The sequence below is a fragment of the Tasmannia lanceolata genome, unplaced genomic scaffold (assembly GCF_043159265.1).
Source record: "Tasmannia lanceolata isolate RefF3 unplaced genomic scaffold, GAP_Taslan_0.1 ptg000012l, whole genome shotgun sequence".
Classification (NCBI taxonomy): domain Eukaryota; kingdom Viridiplantae; phylum Streptophyta; class Magnoliopsida; order Canellales; family Winteraceae; genus Tasmannia; species Tasmannia lanceolata.
In genome coordinates this window covers 47,988,431-48,007,688 of record NW_027518689.1, presented here as the reverse complement: position 1 = coordinate 48,007,688, position 19,258 = coordinate 47,988,431, and the positions used below count along the sequence as shown (strand labels likewise).

The 19,258-nt window shown below is 38.7% G+C and overlaps 1 protein-coding gene across 1 annotated transcript in view; it reads right to left on the bottom strand.

Annotated features, from left to right (window-relative positions):
• The window catches only part of LOC143888394 (mitochondrial import receptor subunit TOM40-1-like), a 51,403-nt gene that overhangs the window by 9,575 nt on the left and 22,570 nt on the right, over positions 1–19,258 (bottom strand). The window contains exons 8-9 of the mRNA XM_077392788.1: positions 12,452–12,520; positions 12,223–12,306 (exon numbers count right to left, since the gene is read on the bottom strand). Coding sequence (XP_077248903.1) covers positions 12,223–12,306; positions 12,452–12,520 — 153 coding nt within the window. The remainder of the gene's footprint in view (positions 1–12,222; positions 12,307–12,451; positions 12,521–19,258) is intronic.

Here is a 19,258-nt window from a genome sequence, read left to right as displayed (position 1 = left end):
GAAGAAGAAGGGAATCACAGGAGGGATCAGGAATTTCTTTGCACCACGAACAACCCCTGGAGCCCAGCCAAGCATTAAAAGTGCTTTGGCTACTAAAGAAACAATGGATAGAGCAGACATGGCGGTTGGCATGCTTTGCTACGATGCCAATCTCCCTTTCAACGTTACCAATTCACCTTTCTGGCAACCTATATTTGACGCTGTGAATGCCGTGGGTTCGGGTTATAAGGCACCTACTTATCATGCTTTAAGGGGTCCCATTTTGAAGAATACAGTGGATGAGGTAAACAACTACCTGGAGGAAATTAAGATGTCGTGGAGATACACTAGCTGTAGCATTATGGCAGATGGATGGACAGACACCAAACAACGTTCCCTAATCAACTTTTTGGTGTACTGCCCTAAAGGAGTCATATTCCTCAAATCCGTTGATGCATCTGGCATAGTGAAGAATGCCGATGAATTATACAATATCTTTGCAAAGATTCTCGGAGAGGTGAATCCGGAATATGTGGTGCAATTTGTAACTGACAGTGAGCCAAGTTACAAAGCTGCTGGGAAAAGACTAGAAGCCGCGTTTGGTACATTCTTCTAGACTCCGTGCGCAGCTCATTGCTTAGATCTCATCTTAGAGCATATGTGCAAACCGACTGTATTTCCTCACATAGCAACCACAATTGAGAGGGCTCGAACGATTACAAAGTTCATCTACAACTATGGAAGCCTCTTGAATTTGATGAGGAAGAAGTTACAGGTGGGTAGGAGTTGTGCCGCCCTGCTGCAACCAGATTTGCTACAAATTTCATTAGCATACAAAGTCTGGTGTTGAATCGGAAAGCACTTCAGCAGATTTTTGTGTCTGATGAGTATAGTACTAGTAGGTTTGTTCAACACCCACTGAGTGAAGGGTAGTTAGTATTGTGTTGGATAAATCTTTTTGGGACCAACGCAAGTACATTCTAAACATCAGCGAGCCTTTATTGAGAGTGCTGCGCTTGGTAGATCGGCAGGACAAACCGGCGATGGGTTACCTATATGAGGCTATGGATAAGGCCAAAGAGAACATCAAGGAGAGGTTGAAGAGAAAATCAGATTACAATCCCATCTGGAGGATCATCGACCAAAGATGGGATAGGCAACTCCACAGTCCCCTCCATGCAGCAGGATATTTTCTTAACCCTGCTCTCTTTTTCACTCCTACCTTCTCTAGGCACAGTGAAGTAATCAGAGGCTTGTTGGCATGCATCACTCGACTGGTACCTGATGAAGGTAAACAAGACCTCATCACCAATCAGATTGAGGATTATCGAGAGGCTAAGGGTATGTTTGGAATGAAGCTTGCAATCCGCAACCGAACGAAGTTGGGACCAGGTATATTTGAGTTTTTTGTTTAATTAAGTATAATTCATTTTAACTTTCAATTTCTCAACAAATAATGCTTTACTATTTGTTACTTTACAGTTGCATGGTGGAATCAATTCGGAGGTGACGTGGAAGAATTACAGACCTTTGCGATCAGAATCCTTAGTCAAACCTGCAGTGCGACTTGGTGTTAAAGGAATTGGAGCACCTTCGAATACATTCACTCTGCAAAGAGAAATAGGTTGGAGCACCAGAGATTAGATAACTTGGTGTTTGTCCATTACAATCTTAAGTTTCGAGAAAGGTATACAACGTAATATAATGTTTTCAACTCTCACCTCATCACTTTAAGCTTTTAAGTTTAACCTTTGACATTGATTAAACTTAATGTTTTCCTTTCCAGGGACTTGTTGAGGAAATCATCTACCACTAGTGACCCTTTGAGCATAGACCATCTGGATCAGTGCTCAAAAACTCCTTGACTCGACAAGGAACTCCCCCGAGTCGACTCCTTTTTGCCTTGGCCGCGTTCCGCATTGCACCACATCCGCATTCCGCATTTTGCCCTACATAGTCATTAAACTCCTTCGACTCTCCCAAGTTATGACCGCGTCAACCTCGTCAACCGCATTCTTGGCCGCGTCCGCGTTGAGTCGACAAGGATTTTTCCTGGCTGCGTTCCGCGTCAAATCCGCGTTTTTAAACACTGATCTGGATGTCATGATGGATTGGGTTGCAGAAGAAGAAGATGTCATATTCACACCGGAAGACATTGGGTGGGAAAATCTTGAAGCACCTACTGTTGTGGTTGGGGCCGGGGACGACGACGACGACGACTTTCTCATGCCTCTTGAAGAAGATGTCCCTACTGGTGGTCCAGGTGGTGATGACAGCGGCGGCGACGACGACGACGAAGAAAACATTGAGTATGATCATCCGGGTTATGATGACTGAGAGTTGTTGCTACTAGCTATTGTCTATGTTTCACTTTCATGTATCTTTTTTATTTATGTTTTTCTATGTATCAGACTATCAGTTGCACTTGTGCAAGACTTTATGTGTTTAAGACTTTAAGTAATGAATATGCCTTTTGGGACACATATTTTGGACTATTTATTAGTTTTTCATCTTTTTCATTTGATTTTTTATTTTTTTGGATTTTTCTCATATTTTTTAATATATTTTTTGTGTGAACGAAAAGTTTCGACCGAAATGCACCGAAATGACCGAAATTTCATTTCGGTGGCCAAAACGAAATGGCGACCGAAACGGAATTTACAACTATGGTCTGTAGCCACATCCATGTCGATGGATCTTTGGATGATGGGCCATTGACTCGATGTGCCCTTCCGATTATTCACTGATTCGCAGCATTGCCTCTGGATCCCCTCCTCTACTGAGTCTACGACTATAAGTTAATCGAATATGAGTAGATCACCCAGAAATGTTTATTTAAGATGTACGATTGACATGCTTCTTTATCCTCCTTCGTCAGCCGAAAAGACGTGTGTCCAAAGAACCCCATCAATTCTGGTTCGCTACATTGACTTCGAGTCCCCTCCTCTACTGAGTCTGAATTAAGCGAGTACGAGTAGTTCACACTGAAATGTTTATTTAAGATGTATGATCGACATGTGTCTTTATCCTCCTTCGTTAGCCGATAAGACGCGCGTCCAAAGCACCCCAATGATTTCTTTTTCCAATTTTCTTTCTTTTCTTTTTCTTTTTCTTTTTTTTTCCAAACATGTTCCATGTTTCTCTTGGCTTGAGGAAGGTGCGGCACATGTGACCAGATATTTCTCACCCCGTCTTCTTCGACTTTCAAAACAAAAGATTCTAGACTCGCCTCCACAATTGGACCAAAGTAAGACCTTCGGTCTTGATTTCTCTCTGCATTCATAAACCTACATTTGACAGTGTTCGAGGAGGCGAACTGGTCAGACATCTGCCACACCACGTCAGCATCATCCCTGCCAGCTCAGTTACTAAACCCATCGCCACTGCTTCCACCAGCAGAGATCCGATTAAAGTGTTCCTTCACTGGTCTGGATTTATCAACCGCCATCGACCCTTTCATCTCACTTCTTACAATAATAAGAAATCAGGAATCGTTTACTTTTAACTGCACCGTCAAGCTATAAGAGCTTGCCACTCTATGGTCATCATTTTGACTCTTGGACAGTCGATATACTTCTAAAGATAAATACTTTATTTATTTCAATCACCTTTCCAAAAAATATATATATTGGATCACTCTGAAAGTTACCTCCAACCATGCGTGTAGAGGACCCCCAATATCATTATCCATATGGATGCTTCTCCAGATCTACAAGCAAGGTGCCACGGGTATAGAAGATCTAGTACCCCATCTCTAGCATCTTCTAGCATGCCCACCCATCGTGCTGATGCAAGAAGCCTCCATTTCATCGTCAAACTCGAACACATATGCACCGGGCCGTACATACCCAAACACTTCTCCAACTAGATATTTCATGAGGCGCTTATTTCTCTTCCTCCACTGCAAATGGATCTACTAGTATCACATGTTCCTTCCCCTGGTAGAATACCTTAGCAAAAGGGTGATTCTCCTCATTTGATTACACTCAAATCTACGACCAAAACCGACATGTTTTCATTTCCATGACAGTATATATATATATATATATATATATATATATATATATATATATAGAGAGAGAGAGAGAGAGAGAGAGAGAGAACATTTCCTGCGCTTGAGCACAAGTACCTTCCCTGCGCTAGAGTTTTAAAATCAATTCCTATTGGACGCAAACAAGTGGATCCTGCCGATATACGTTTTGCAAAATGAAGACCATTCTCGATTTGGTCTTCACTCTGCTAAGGTACATCGAGACAAGAGAGAGAAGCCGCGTGAGAGAAATCCTCAACCGAAGAAATCTTGCGAGATCCAGAACCCTCATCAGGTTTGTCTTTGAGCTAAATCGATTTGGGTTTTCATCTCCGTCTTCTTCTCCCTCGTCAGGTAATATGCCTTACGTTTTTTCTTTCTTTTCTTTTTTTGGTTTGAAGAGAGAAACAGGGTTTGAACATACCCTTAGTCGAAAAAGAGAGGGCTAGGGTTTGATTTTGCTCTCTGCTTTTCGATTGGGGTATGTTCAAACCATGTTTCTCTCTTCAAACAAAAAGAAGAAGAAAAAACATAAGGCATAACCAAACAGGGTTCTCTCTCCAAATCACCGTCGATTTACGGATTCCCTCTTTCAAATGACAAGGAAGAAGATGAATAAGGGGAAGCACGCACCAGACGGAGTTGGGTTCTTCAGCTGTGATTTAGGGAAGCTCAAGAAATAGGGTTTTTTTTCGCTATGCCATTTTGAGTCGAGGAGCAGCGGACTCGACTGTGCTTTTATTATTATTACTCAAGGAGTCGAGGACTCGGCTGTCATTTCGAAGTTTTGTTATTACTTTTCTCTTGCTTGCACGACCCACTACATACAACGAATGAGAAACGGACTTTACACTCGAACGCAGATAGCCCAACTGCGCTCGAGCGCAAAACTCTTTTCTCTATATATATATATATATATATATATATATATATATATATATATATATATATGAGGAAATGGTTTGTGAGCAGCTGCTCAGATAAGCTTATCTGAGCAGGAGCTCACAAACCATAGGGGGCCCACTTTTCTTTTCTTTTTTGGGGTTGGGGCGGGGGGTCCAAAGCATTCATTTGGAAGGCCCTTCCATGGATAGGGTGTGTACCAAAAATCAGCCCTATAGGATCATCCTAGCCCTGCCATTTGTGGAGGGAAAAAATGGGAAATGGGCAGAAACATAAACACACAGTGTCTGTCCATTTTCCCCTCCACCTTTGATTGGGTTAGGATGCTCCTATTGATCTGTTTTTTGGTACACACCCTATCCATGGAAGGGCCTTCCAAATGAATGCTTTGGATGCCCCAAAAAATGTGCGCAGCCGCCCCCCCCCCCCCCCGCTCTAATGGTTTGTGAGCTCTGCTCAGATAAGCTTATCTGAGCAGCTGCTTTTCTATATATATATATGGAACACTATGTCACATCCAAGACCCAAAAGGTACGAAAGCCTTTTTAGCCCTCCTTTTGCTGAATGAATTGGGATTACTCTATTGGGCCAAGTCATTTCGGGGGAAGCGGATCATTTATCATAAAGTGAATGAGCTTCAAGAGAATTATTCGGACACGTATCTCTTCAGCCCTCTTTTTGCTGAAAGTGGATGAGCTTCAAGTGAATTATTTCAGACTTCTTGCAGAGTGGAACCGAGTTTTTGGTATGTGAAGATGTTGTTAGGTGTTCCATTTTCCCCATTGAGGTTGAGCCTAAACTTGTGCTCAAGAGACAGTTGTCCATACACTGGGTAAGGGTTGTATGGGTTCTCGAGAAGAGAAGAGAGGAGTCGTAGTGCTCACTCCCCACCATATCCCCCTAGATCGTCTGGATCCCACGAGTGAATTGAAAGTTAGACCTACATTGGATCTCACCTATTCTTCTCACTTTGATTATAAGTCCCGTTGAAGGAGAACATGGGCTTAAGCTTCAAAACAATACGTAACAATGTGGCCTAGAAAAGCAATGTTACATCTCCATTGTCATCCATTATAATATATAATATCAGCAATCCCCACCAGGTTGCCAATGATTATTAGAGCAGCATAAAACCCTTAGAAAAGTTCCATCTGTTAATTACCATCTTGACATAACATATACTACACACCATTTCCATCCAACACTGACGAAAATCCTCTCCTATATTCCATAGCACTCTGTGAATATCACTACCTAACACATGATGAAATTTTTCATTTCGCTTCTGCACCCCATACGCCAACTTCACATTGGATTTATATATTCAATTCGTAGTTCTTCCACATGAGACAACATCATAAAAAAAAACTCCATAAAAGGCTAGAGTCTATTAGAAAAGCCAAACCAATGAGGAGTCAGGATCACAAAACCTCTACCAGTGGGCACAAGCCACGCATCAACCTCATATCACCACAAAATACTACATATAGAAGGACCTAATTGAAAACTCCCAACAAGATCCATTGCCAAAACTCATTATCCATCCCAACTGTTTGTATTATGCAACACGTCTATCCTACCATAAACTTTGCGACGAGACCTATCACGTAATCTTTCAAGTTCCTCCATAACATACCCCAACAAAATTAATGCCTCTGTCGAGATAAATTCTGTACAATTCGGGACACCATTGCCAAAGGTCCAAAACCAATTATCAGTCCCAACTGTCTAAAACAAACAACAGTTATATCCCACGATAAACTTCCCAAGGAAACATGTCACCTAATCTTTCAAGCTTCTCAACTTACCTAAACCACTTCTATCAAGAGAATTTCTATACAACCCTAGATACATTGAAAATAAAAAGACATCATCATACCATGGGACCTCCCCCTAATCCTATTGCCTGCAAAAACCTTGTACCTTTCGTGAATCTCACTGCCATCTACTAACCACCTTTCAAACCCCAAAACCTCACTCTTTGAAACAACAAGATCCCCAAACCACAACTTGCACCCCCCCCCCGAAAAAAAAAAACTTCTAAAACAAAGGTTTTAAATTTGGTTTTTGGTTTCGGTTTTGTCACCATGAAAACAGAGATTTATCGGTTTCAGTTGGAAATTTTGGTGGAAATCCTATAAAATAATGGATCGGTTTCAGTTGGAAATTTTGGTGGAAATCCTATAAAATAATGGAAACGTATTGAAACATATGCAAATGATAGAATTTTAGATGAAAAATCAGGAAATGCTAACACAAATACACACTTAGAAACCACAACATAGGCAATGCAACCATTCATAATGGTTTAACAGCATCGACACCTAGAGCAATGCATTGTCGAGCATGATTGATAATTCAATGCATATCCCGTTTCACATATAATTCAAATAAATATGTATACATAATACATACACGGATACACCACATTTCACATACTCAAGAGTCACGACAACCATCAAATATTCAAGACAAGCAACCATAATGGTGTAATAACATGGAACACCTAGTGACATGCATTGTTGCACATGTCCAATAATTCAGTACATACCACATTTCACATGTAATTCATATCAATATATGTATACATATTACATACACCACATTTCACTTTATATTCATACAAGTATAAAATGACATAACATGCACTGATATAGTATACCACTAATGAACTAATTATTTTGGTTTTGGTATGCGTTTCGATTTCAGTGTTGATGAGGTAAATCTGGATACATTTCAGTTGTTTCATGTTGGTTTTGGTGACAATTTAAAACCATGCAACCAACCTATTTCCAAAGGCACTCTCCCTCCACAGTCTGTCCCAAGCCTCCCAAGTCATTTGCCTAACAAAGCCCAATTGACCACTTTCAAATTGTGTATCCCAAACCGCCAAACTTGTACAAGCTACAAAGTTCCTATGGAACTTACAGCACTTATTTTTCCGATTCCATAAAAAAATCCTATATAAGGAACTCCAGCCCACCCAAAACAATCGTCAAACAATAAAAATGAACAAAGTAAATTGGAATGTGGGATAAAGTCAACTTGATCAAACTATATGTTCACCAAGTGGAAGGAGATTACCTTCCAAGACCTAATTGCGGCTCAAATCAGTCACAATGGGTCCTATAAAGACTTTAACGGGTTGTACATAAAGGAGAACTCAAAGTAAGACTGAAGTATTCCCCTTCAACACTCAACGATCTAGCAACCTGCCACCCCTAAGTTCGCACCCATGTTCACCGTCACATTAACTCTATACCCCTAAACCACCTAACAATCGCCTTACATTGAAATCCCTTCACTAATGAAGCATGGCAGCACCAAAAAGGTACTGTCAACAAATTGAAACTTACACTAATGCTTCAATTAATCTACTTAAGAACCCTCAATTAACCCCAACCAACATGCCTTACCCATGAGTCTACCAAGAGATTTTTCTCGCAAACATATAAGAGGAGGGAGTGAGCCCCTTAACACAAACCTCTTGAACATCTATGGAAAACTTTAGGAGGGCAATGCAATACAAGGGAACATATGCCTTCGTCCACCTACACTCTCCCTAAACTCCATATGACCAACTAAATAATCTAGAAACCCTAGCCTACATAATTGTATGTGTGTAAGTCTTTTCCACGTCCAGTTTGCAGATAATTCATGCACAACCACATACAAAACAGGAATTGCCATAATATAGGCCATTATTGCCCAGTAAGGATTGGCAATCCTAAAAAGAGTATCTTGGAATGGGTAGCACTCAAAACATTTCGAGATATAATCAATAGCACCTTTGTGAAGATTTTATAAGCAGTTCCCATCAAGCTAATTGGCATGAAGTCTCCAAGATCTACTCCTTTAAGAAATAGGGGTTATTAAGGAAGCATTCAACTCCATGCTTGAACAAGCTTAGTCATGAAATTCTCAAAAGGCGCCATTAAATCCCCTTTAAAAAGATCTCATCTTGCACGGAAAAAGGCTAGCCAAAACGTGTAGTTCTATCGACACACAAGTGAAAGATAAACAACGACACCTTCTCCTCAAGCCCCTTCAAGTTCATCCTCGTTAGGGACATGCAGGCTAACAACTATAACACTCCTGTTTTTTGAAATGAAGCTCCGGACCTTCCAAAGCAGATGGGGCCTCCCCGTCCCTCTAGGCAAGGACTCACTCAGGTGACTTTCCTAAACGAACTCAACTCCACTCAATCTCATATTAGATGTGCTATCTGGTTGCGTTCTTTATCAGCTCTTTGATTGAGAGTATAGTTTTTTTTCATCAAAGAACGTAGATCCCTGTCTTCATTTGAAAGAGCTCAAGTTGAAGTCCTTGACTTATCAAATTTCACGAGCCAAACCTTCAGTTCGTATGATTTCTCTATAAAGCAATAATATACTTGTAAATTCCCACAAGGCTATTAGTTCTACAACCATTTACCATAAGACCACTCATCTAATTGTGGCTTCTCATCATGTTAGCAATGACATGAAAGAATTTTGTATTTCTATACCATCTTTAAGAAACTTTACTCTTATCAACAACACATCTCTTTTTTCACCAATTTCTTCTTTAATTAACCTTTTACCTCAACTTGGTCATCTTGTCAATTAAGATTTACAATCTCCTAGCGAACATACTTTATCTCTCACAACATTAGTAAAATATTTGTCGTTCAATTTCTTAATTCTTAGTTTCGCATGCAATATGCATTATATGGTCTATTGACACTTCAACCTCACATGAGGTCCACCACTCATGTTGTTTATAAACACTAGTTCTTGAAGCCACATGATTTCAAACCAAAACAAGTGTGGACAAAACAATTCCAATTTCAAAATCAAATCATAGGCCATCGAACAATGACTTCATCCAAATCTTTGGAAAGCTCTATTAAGGACGCGAAGAAAACGTTTCAGCCATACCTAAAAAATAAGTAACGGCCGCAATCACATTTGCTTATTAATCACTCACTGATTGACTTTAATAAAAGATATGTAACTCTTTTCATAAGGATAGAGTTTTCCTCATCAAGAGACAGAATAGTAGTTACATCTCCAACAAAACATAAACCATTATGTGTAACCAATATTGAAACTTACTCTCATGATATTTAGACAAAGGAAGATGATAAATCCCCCACCTGCGCCTGCGCACAATTTTCCCCTCTCTATCACCCCAAAAACACGCCATCTTCATCGTCAACGGTGGTCTGAACGATGCCCCGCTCTCCAAAGTTCTACACCTCACCTCCTAGGCTGGTTTCCACTGGGCAATGCGTAACCCAAGGTAAATGATGATTTTTTTCAATGCTTTCAAACAAATCATACATATTTAGTTCAGAATGAAATCGAGGTCCTTTCATAGTTCACCCCCACGATAATGTTGGACGACGGCGACTGACACATAATCTGCTGGTTGAAGCGGAGTCATCATCTTGCTGCGGTTTCTTTTCAGATTGCAAAAGATGGAACAAATTTGAACCTCTTAAAATTGGTCGCTTTCCTAATTCTATGCACCCATAAGTTTGCAAACAGAGAAGATATTTGTAATTATTCAATTTCAAGCGCATCATATGCATGATGTAATCTTTGATTTTATCTCCTTGTTCTATGTGTCTCTTTTATTGTTGTTTTTTTAATAATAAAAAGATCGTTCACTCGCTGTGGAAGTATATCTTCACTCCAGCCTTTGATTGTCACCATCCAAATCTATAGCCAAGGCTTGACAGCTACATTAATGTGGCAATCAGGACCATTTGATCAACAATTTTTTAACTGCTGAACATGGACGGTTCAATATTTTTATTCACTATGAACTACCATCTCAGATCACGAAAGGGACGATTAGAACCATCTCATTTAGGAGGGGATGGCCAAATACCCATGTAGAAGTGATCTAGAAGTATCACAACAAATCCTGACGTGTTGGAATCTAACACATGTACGACACGGGTATTTGGCCATTCAGAAGAATCCATATAACATGGTCTATCGTGAGATAGGCAAAAGCAATTAGACAAATGAGATGTGTAAGAAATGATCGAGGACCCTCATTTTCCCTGTTGTTTTTGAAATTACATACCCCACCACCATCTCTGTCCAAATTAGATATGTGAAGCCCCATTTGTTTCTCTTTTCCTCTTGCATTCAGAAAAAAAAAAGGTGCTTCCCATTTTCATGTCCCGCATTCTAAAATATATGGAATACACCTCAGGAGTAAGAACATCATATGATTTATTACCATTCAAAAAAAAACATCATATAATTTGTAAAAGAAGTGAAGTCACAACAATTGCTAAATGGATTTTTCAAAGAAAAAAAAAACAATTGCTAAATGGACCGGAACACAAAGGATAAAGTTACTATTTGTGTAATAACATCTCCATATTTGCAGCTTATTATATTCAAAGAGCTCATGGTCATAAACAGTTATAGATGATTTGTTTGCAAACTAGGCATGAATGATGTTTATGCTCTAGCTTGGAGGAGAATGTTGATGTTCTATGGTTACTTGTTCTTTCATTTTTGTGCAAAGGGTTATGCCTTGTGTTTTCACCTCATCGTGGCATATTTGTAAATTTTGGGACTTTTCATATATTAATAATATTGAGAACAGGACAAGAGGTTCTATCCTGAAGGGCATCATTCCTCCCCTACATTAAACCCTAGAGATTTTACAACCTTGACCATAAATGTTTGGCAACCATCACAGTGGAACCCAATTCCCTCTTTATGAAAATTTTGTTAGAAATAAGCTACAAGTATTAACCTAAAATTATGTGCAATACAATAGTTCTAAATTCATACTTTTCAAAGATATGAATTATAAATCTAATCAATAGCAAGCCCTAACTCTATAAATATCAGTTTGCAACTCTGCAAAAGACCAATTCGCATACCTTGAGATTAGTTCATTAATGTAGTTAATGCAGAATCGCAAATCAGTTAAAAGACAAAAGAATCAATCAAAACAGGAGGGTGAATCTGCCCAGTTGGTATTTTGAATCTTTTGAGATAGGAGTAAAATCAGTGAAGTGCTAGCTAACTATAAAGCCATGAATAAAAGTAGCACTGAACCCCCCATGTGTTCTTGCTAGAGTTCTAATTAAGAGAAAGAATGCTGTGAAGCTGTAAATCTATGAATAAAAGGAGGATTGAACCCTATGTGGCTCTTGCTAATGTTTTACTAAGAGAGGGTAGAACTATTTGCTCAAACACAACAAGTACTTAATAGTTTCAAAAAATGCTAGAAGCAATTCCCTCCATATAATTTATAACGTACAGAAAAAGTATTAGAAAGAAAAAAGGAACCACCTGTCTAAGGATGTAATCATAACCAAAACTTGTGGTTGCATCTCTTGTCATGTGATTGTATAAGAAATCAGATGCTAGCGAAACCTGAAAGGAAGATGGAAAATGAGACAATAGTGTACAATTTGAGGGCAGATGGATCAATATAATTTTATATTTTTTTTCTAAATGATGGAGAAACGATATCAAATTTGAATGTCAATAGTAATTCTTCAATTGCCAAGTTTCTCACCTTTTCAGATACCTTCTGCACGTAGCTTAGAGCAACTATTCCAGTGCTAGCAATTTGCCCTGCTGCAACCTGTAGGGGACAAACAAATTCCCTTTACAGTGTTAACACATCACCTATTTTTATTATTGCATCCGACATACTTGATGAAGATAAACTCCAAATATGAAAACAACTAGGTTAAATTTTCCACAGCCTTCTTATCCACATTTTGATAACAAATTAAAATAAGTTATCTTTTTTATTTTAAGGACTATGGCAACCAAAACAGATGCATAATACCATTAACAACTACCACCTTCTCAAGTAAACAAGTCCATTTCACTAGGAATTAAAATAATAATGATATGAAACATTAATAACACCACCAAAAATCCTAAATTGTTCTTACATGTATACGTCATATGCACATAGTTACCAAAAATGGGAAGTTGGCAAGGGGGAAAGGATGCCGCCAAAAACTTTTCCTACAGTTTTTTAGGGAAATGATTTTAGCACTCCACTCTTTTGATATGTGGCGAAAGCTTCTTGTCTTTTAGTGTTAAAAGGGTTATTTTAAGTCAATTTATAAGAAATTTAAGTCATTTTCTTTTGAAATAAAAAAAATACTCATAAGAACTTTCCCGGTCTCATGCCTGTAGGCCTCTTGGATAGGCATAATTTCCTACTTTCTTTGTCTCAAATTAACCGTATCAAATCATTAAACCCAGAGTCTAATATTGGTCAACTGCTGTTATTCAAATCATCCAAAAACTGAAATTTGCAACCATAAAGTTATAAGGATGTAGATATCAATGAAAATTAAAGGACTCAAATAGTAGTTGTATGTTGAAGTTCACTGTCTATGCGTGCAAGTACATTCATCAGATATTTAAAACAAACTACCTACGGCCCCAGATTTTATAAAAGAACCAAGTTCTCATTTTTGTACCCTCCATCTGATTTTGATGTCTCATCATTCATAACATAATATCAGTTTCCCAAGTATAAGTGCAAAATATATGGTTACCTAGCCCAATGACAAATAACAGAAGAATTAACTAACCGAACTTTTTATTTATGTATAAGAAATATTCCGTACTGCAGCTGGTTTTGAATGCTACTGTTATCTTTCTTTTTCTTTTTTTAAATAGAAAAAATACTACTGCCAACACTTAAAATAGCTAGCAAAAAGGGGCCTGTGTGTGTGCGCGCGCGCATGGGTGGGTGGGTGCGTGGGTCAGAAGGGGAAAAATAGTAAAGGGAGGAGAACCCTACTTTCAAATCAGTCCTCATAAGGCTTGCACTTGACAGTCCTATTGAATCAGTCATGATAAAACTCACTCTGAGGAAAAATTTGAAGAAGAAAAAAAAAAAGATCAAGGACAGAATTAAATAACAGATCTGATGTGACTAGAAAGTAAAACTTAAAAATTGAGGGGAAAACAACAGCTCCAAGGTTTGCAATCAGTTTTGGTAAAGCTTAAAGCTGACCTCGCTGAAGAAGAGATATAGATAGTACAACATAAATATGCCAAATCAGACAAGGCCCATATTTCATTATGAAACGAAAAAGTAAGGCCATTCCATTTCGACAAAAAACCAAACCCAAGGATAATTCCACAGACCCATTGTATTGTGTCCGACACGATAAGAGAGTGATACTCGTAATTGCATACTTAATGGATACTTCTGTTGGTCTAAGTTTCAAACAAATGTGGCACTTGACAGTCCTATGAAATCAGTCATGATAAAACTCACTCTGAGGAAAAATTTGACGAAGAAACAAAAAGATCAAGGACAGAATTAAATACCAAATCCGATGTGACTAGAAAAGTAAAACTTAAAAATTGAGGGGAAAACAACAGCTCCAAGGTTTGAAATCAGTTTTGGTAAATCTTAAAGCTGACCTGGCTGAAGAAGAGATATAGATAGTACAACATAAATATGCCAACTCAGACCAGGCCCATATTTCGTTATGAAATGAAAAAGTAAGGCCATTCCATTTCGACAAAAAACCAAACCCAAGGATACTTCCGCAGACCCATTGTATTGTGTCCGACACGATAAGATAGTTACACTCGTAATTGAATACTTATGGATACTTCTGTTGGTCTAAGTTTCAAACAAATGTGACTCTTGGAAGTAAATATCATGCTTTTTGCTTATTAGTTCATATTTGCAATTGTAACTTTAAGTATGTGAGTCTTATAGATGCTATTTTAAATTTATTATTAGTTCCATCTTCTCAGTTTAATCTAGTTCAGTTTTTTTATATTATATTTATAGATGTCTTGGGTCTAATCTCATGTTACGGAATGCTTTTATTTGTATTTGTGCCCTACATCTTGGAAAATGCTGATATGTATTCCATGCCCCTTGTCCATGTTCAAATTTGTAACTACATATGGGTCTCATAGACTATATCAGCCACAAAAAATAACAATTGAGTGTTGTCTCGAAGTTTGTGGACAAAATTTAAAAGTAAATTATTACCATATTCAAAGACCTTTATAAAGAATCCCTTGGGGTGTGTGTGTGTGGGGGGGGGGGGGGGGTTGGGGTTGGACAAGGTCTTCGGGTGCCACATCAGCAACCAGAAGTGTTTGGTTGCCAAACCCCGGTTTCAAATCTCGGTTTCAGTTTCGGTCATCAATGAAACCGAAACGTTTAGGTACAAAATTTCGGACAAAATCTTGTAAGAAATTTCTGAAACGTTTCACCGAAATTTTACCAAAAAAATTTATGAAACGTTTCGGCGAAGTTTGGTACTTTTCCGACTCAATGTGGAATTCATTTCGTTTTCCAACGAAACCGAAATATTTCAGCTGAGACGAAACGTTTCGGCCGAAATTTAAAACCATGTGCCAAACAACCCAAATGCAAAGTTAACCACCTGGATTGTAGGGTGTTGGTAGACCCACATGGCATCCCAAAAATCTACGAGCAAATAACTTAAAAATGCAGTTTTTTAGTCGTAAACTCCTTGGATTTATCAGGTAGCTCCCTCCCTCCCTCCTCAACGCAACTGCAATCCCATCACAGCACCATTTTCAGTCTTCTCATCTATTTCGACAACAGGCATGAGGCATTCATCCTCTGTTTTCAGTCTGCCCGTCTTCTACGACCATTCACAGCTCCTGCTGCTTGCCATTTTAGGGATATCATTATCGCAACTGAATCTCAACCCGTCGCCACATGTTTTGCCACTGAGAAAGGAAGCTTCTGAAAAAACCCAACTACCTTCTCTCCTTCTGTTATTCCTTCACAGTAAGTAAAAAAAACATGAAAACAAAAAACAGACTCTGAAATCTTCTTCTTCCATTTCCTTCTCTTCTGATCTCCAACCATTTCAAAATGCCAGAGCTCAGTAGCTATGAGTGAATGTAGGGAAGTTTTGTAAGTCTCTCCGCAGCATATCCAATTACCGTCCCCAACTACTACCATCTTTCTGTAAGTCTCTCCGTGGCATCTCCCCCTTTCAGATCCTTTTCCTGCTTCCACATGAATGCTTAAGAAAATTTATATTTTCTTCTGACCCGATTTTCATCTCCCCTTCGTCTAGGTCTTTTCGACCAGTAGAGGGTGCAAATCTCTTTAATGATTTATAATATTTTTTAACTAGGATGGATATAAAACTATTAATAGCCATCATTTGCACAAAACATTCTACGTACATAACATTATACACATACAAGATTATCCATAAATAATTTTAGAGGGAATCCAAAGAGTTCCTAACTCTCTTTTGGATAATTTTGTCAGCCTAAAATACAGACCATAAAGTTGTATGGAACTTAACTCGATCGCAATGGCTGATCTTTAGGTACACACGCTTTCCTTCTACCAGTGCCAACGGAAATCCGAAGTTGCAAACCCTACAATGACCAGCCAACACAGAAAGTTTTTGGGAATTTGCCTATTGGAATCCGTACCAACAACTGATTAAAGAACCAACCAAAAACAGCATCTTCTTTAAACTATAAGCAGAACGTGTATTTGAGACGGAAAAGATCTCAATAATACACCAGCTGCATAATCAAAGCTACATAGGAGAAACCGCAACCTGAGAAAAACATATGGTTCATGCCACATTACCTCTCTTGCCAATTCAATCAAGATGGAACAACCATGATTATTTCAAGTTTTCAACCTTCCTCCCAGTCTACTCCATCCTTGTCATCTCCAGATGCATCAGCTTGAACATTTAAATCCTTCACTTTGTGGGTTTCATTAGCATTGCCAGCAGAGCCTCTTCCCATTCTTGCTCTTGCTTTGCCTTCATGCCAACTTGATCCATTATATATATGAAGAATGATAGGGTCAAGTGGCAATGCTGAACCGTATTGGTCATTAGAATAAAATAGTCAGGTTTGCAAGAGTCTAGCCTAGAAGTCAATTCAGCTCTTTTGATAATACTCAACTCAACTCAACTAAGCCTTTGTCCCAAACTAGTTGGGGTCGGCAAATGAATCCTTTAGAAAATTTTCATGAAGAAGGTGAAAGGATCTACCCGGCTCAATTTGACTAAGTCTACTCCTGACACTAGTTGGGTTCGTCTACATGGATCATTTTCATCCATTCTATCCTTTCCAAGGTCATGTTCTCTGTTATGTTCCTAGCCCTCAAGTCTTTCCTCACTGTTTCTACCCAAGTTGTTTTCGATCTGCCCCTACCTCTTTTTACTCCATCAACTTGGCATGAGTCACTTCTTCTCAATGGAGCATTCAAAGGCCTACGTTAAATATGCCCAAACCATCTTAAGCGGTGCTCTCTCATCTTCTCCTCAATTGGTGCGACCCCCACCTTTTTATGGATGTCTTCATTTTTAATTCGATCTAACCTTGTGTGGCCGCACATCCATCTAAGCATTCGCATCTCCGCTACACTCACCTTATGCACATGCTAATTCTTGATGGCCCAACATTCTGAGCGGTACAGCATGGTTGGCGTCACAGATGTCTTATAAAACTTTCCCTTCAACTTGGTAGGTATTTTACGATCACACATAACTGCTGAAGCATGCTTCCACTTCAACCAACCTTCTCTTATTCTGTAGTTAACATCCTCTTCAATCTCTCCTTCCTTATGTAGGATTGAACTAAAATAGTGAAAGATATCCCTCTTAGGTACCTCCTGTCCAGTCACATTTACTACATCGTCGCCCCGCCTCCTCACATTACTAAAGTTACACTCCATATACTCTGTCTTAGTCCTGCTTAGTCTAAAACCTTTGAATTCCAAAGTAGTTCTCCGTAACTTTAACTTAGCATTAGCTCCTACTTTGGTTTCGTCAATTAATACTATGTCATCTACAAATAACATACACCATGGCACCTCGTCCTGGATACCCTCCATAAGTTCATCCATAACTAGAGTAAAAAGATAAGGGCTTAGAGCTGATCCTTGGTGCAGTCCTATTGTAATTGGAAACTCACTAGACGTGCCATCCGTAGTTCTCACACTAGTTACTACTCCATCGTACATATCCTTAATCATATCAACATATTTAGTAGGCACTTTTTTTCCTTTCAAGGACCCATCATATAACACTCCTGGGAACCCTATCATACGCTTTCTCCAAATCAATGAAAACCATTCAGCCCTTCTGATAATGAGTTTGCAATTTTCCGTTCACTCTTTGCATGAAGTGCAAGAGAAAAGTCACTTATCTTTTTCATAATGTACATCGACTACAGCAGTCCTTCTATTAGTTTTTGTTCTTTGTTTTTATCTTCTTGCTGGGTGAAGGAGGAAACTTATCTTGACCAGAATATCCATTGATAAAGAAGAAAGGACCGATGAAAATCAAATACATTGGCCCATGAAAGTTTTGGGACGTGTTTCTAGTAATAAGTGGGCAATACAATTGAAACATAATGATCGTTGATCAAATGGTAGTGTATTCGATTACAATGGCCAAAAATCTAATAGGTGGGCCATACCTTTGAAAGATACTGGTTGTTGATCAGATGGTAGAGTGCATTAAATTACCATGGCAAAAAATTTACAATGAAGAGAATCTTGACCATCCAATTGAAAGTATATGTTGATCGGGCTATCTATGTTCCATCACTTCTATTTTTCTGTCATTTTCTAGGCCTTTGGATCATGTCATCAACAAGGGCTAATGGAGATTTCGAAGGCATGCTCAAGTTTACGGATGATTGAACATAATTCTATGCAGGTGGTACAATGATAGGACCCACACATAACAAGTACAATAAGATCTATGGCTTGCAAGCCAATTGAACAAATAATCATGACTGTCCAATCTTTTTTCCTCCTTATGGCAAGGAGAAAAAATCCCAGCAGTTTGATATGCGTCTTGCAAGTGAGTGATTTGAACATAATTGATCCAATTGAATTGCAAGAATTATTTCAGAAACATTTTTCGGTTGTAATCCAATGTGGGGCCAACATTGCAAAAGCCAACATTGCATAACTATTTAGTTACATAAATAGTTGAGTTTGCAAAGGCACTTTATATCTTATTACATTTCTTGTGTTAAAATTTACTCAAATTCTTCGCTACTTTTCAAATGTAAGTTAATGTTCGCTCCAAGAGAATCGCCTAAGCACAACTAAGGATTGAAATTGAATCGGATGACAACGAGGCTATATCCCACCCATAGGGCTTGCATTTTCATTGTTGATGTATTTTTCAGTTACTAATGCTTATACTGTAGTCCACCACCATCTCATCCCTACCCTTACCCTTAACCTTACCATGCAGGATATACATTTAGTCCTCTTATTACATTTCATCATTTATTTCCCAAAATATAAATCATAAGTTCAACAAAAGAAAGTCCAATCCAATAGACCCCA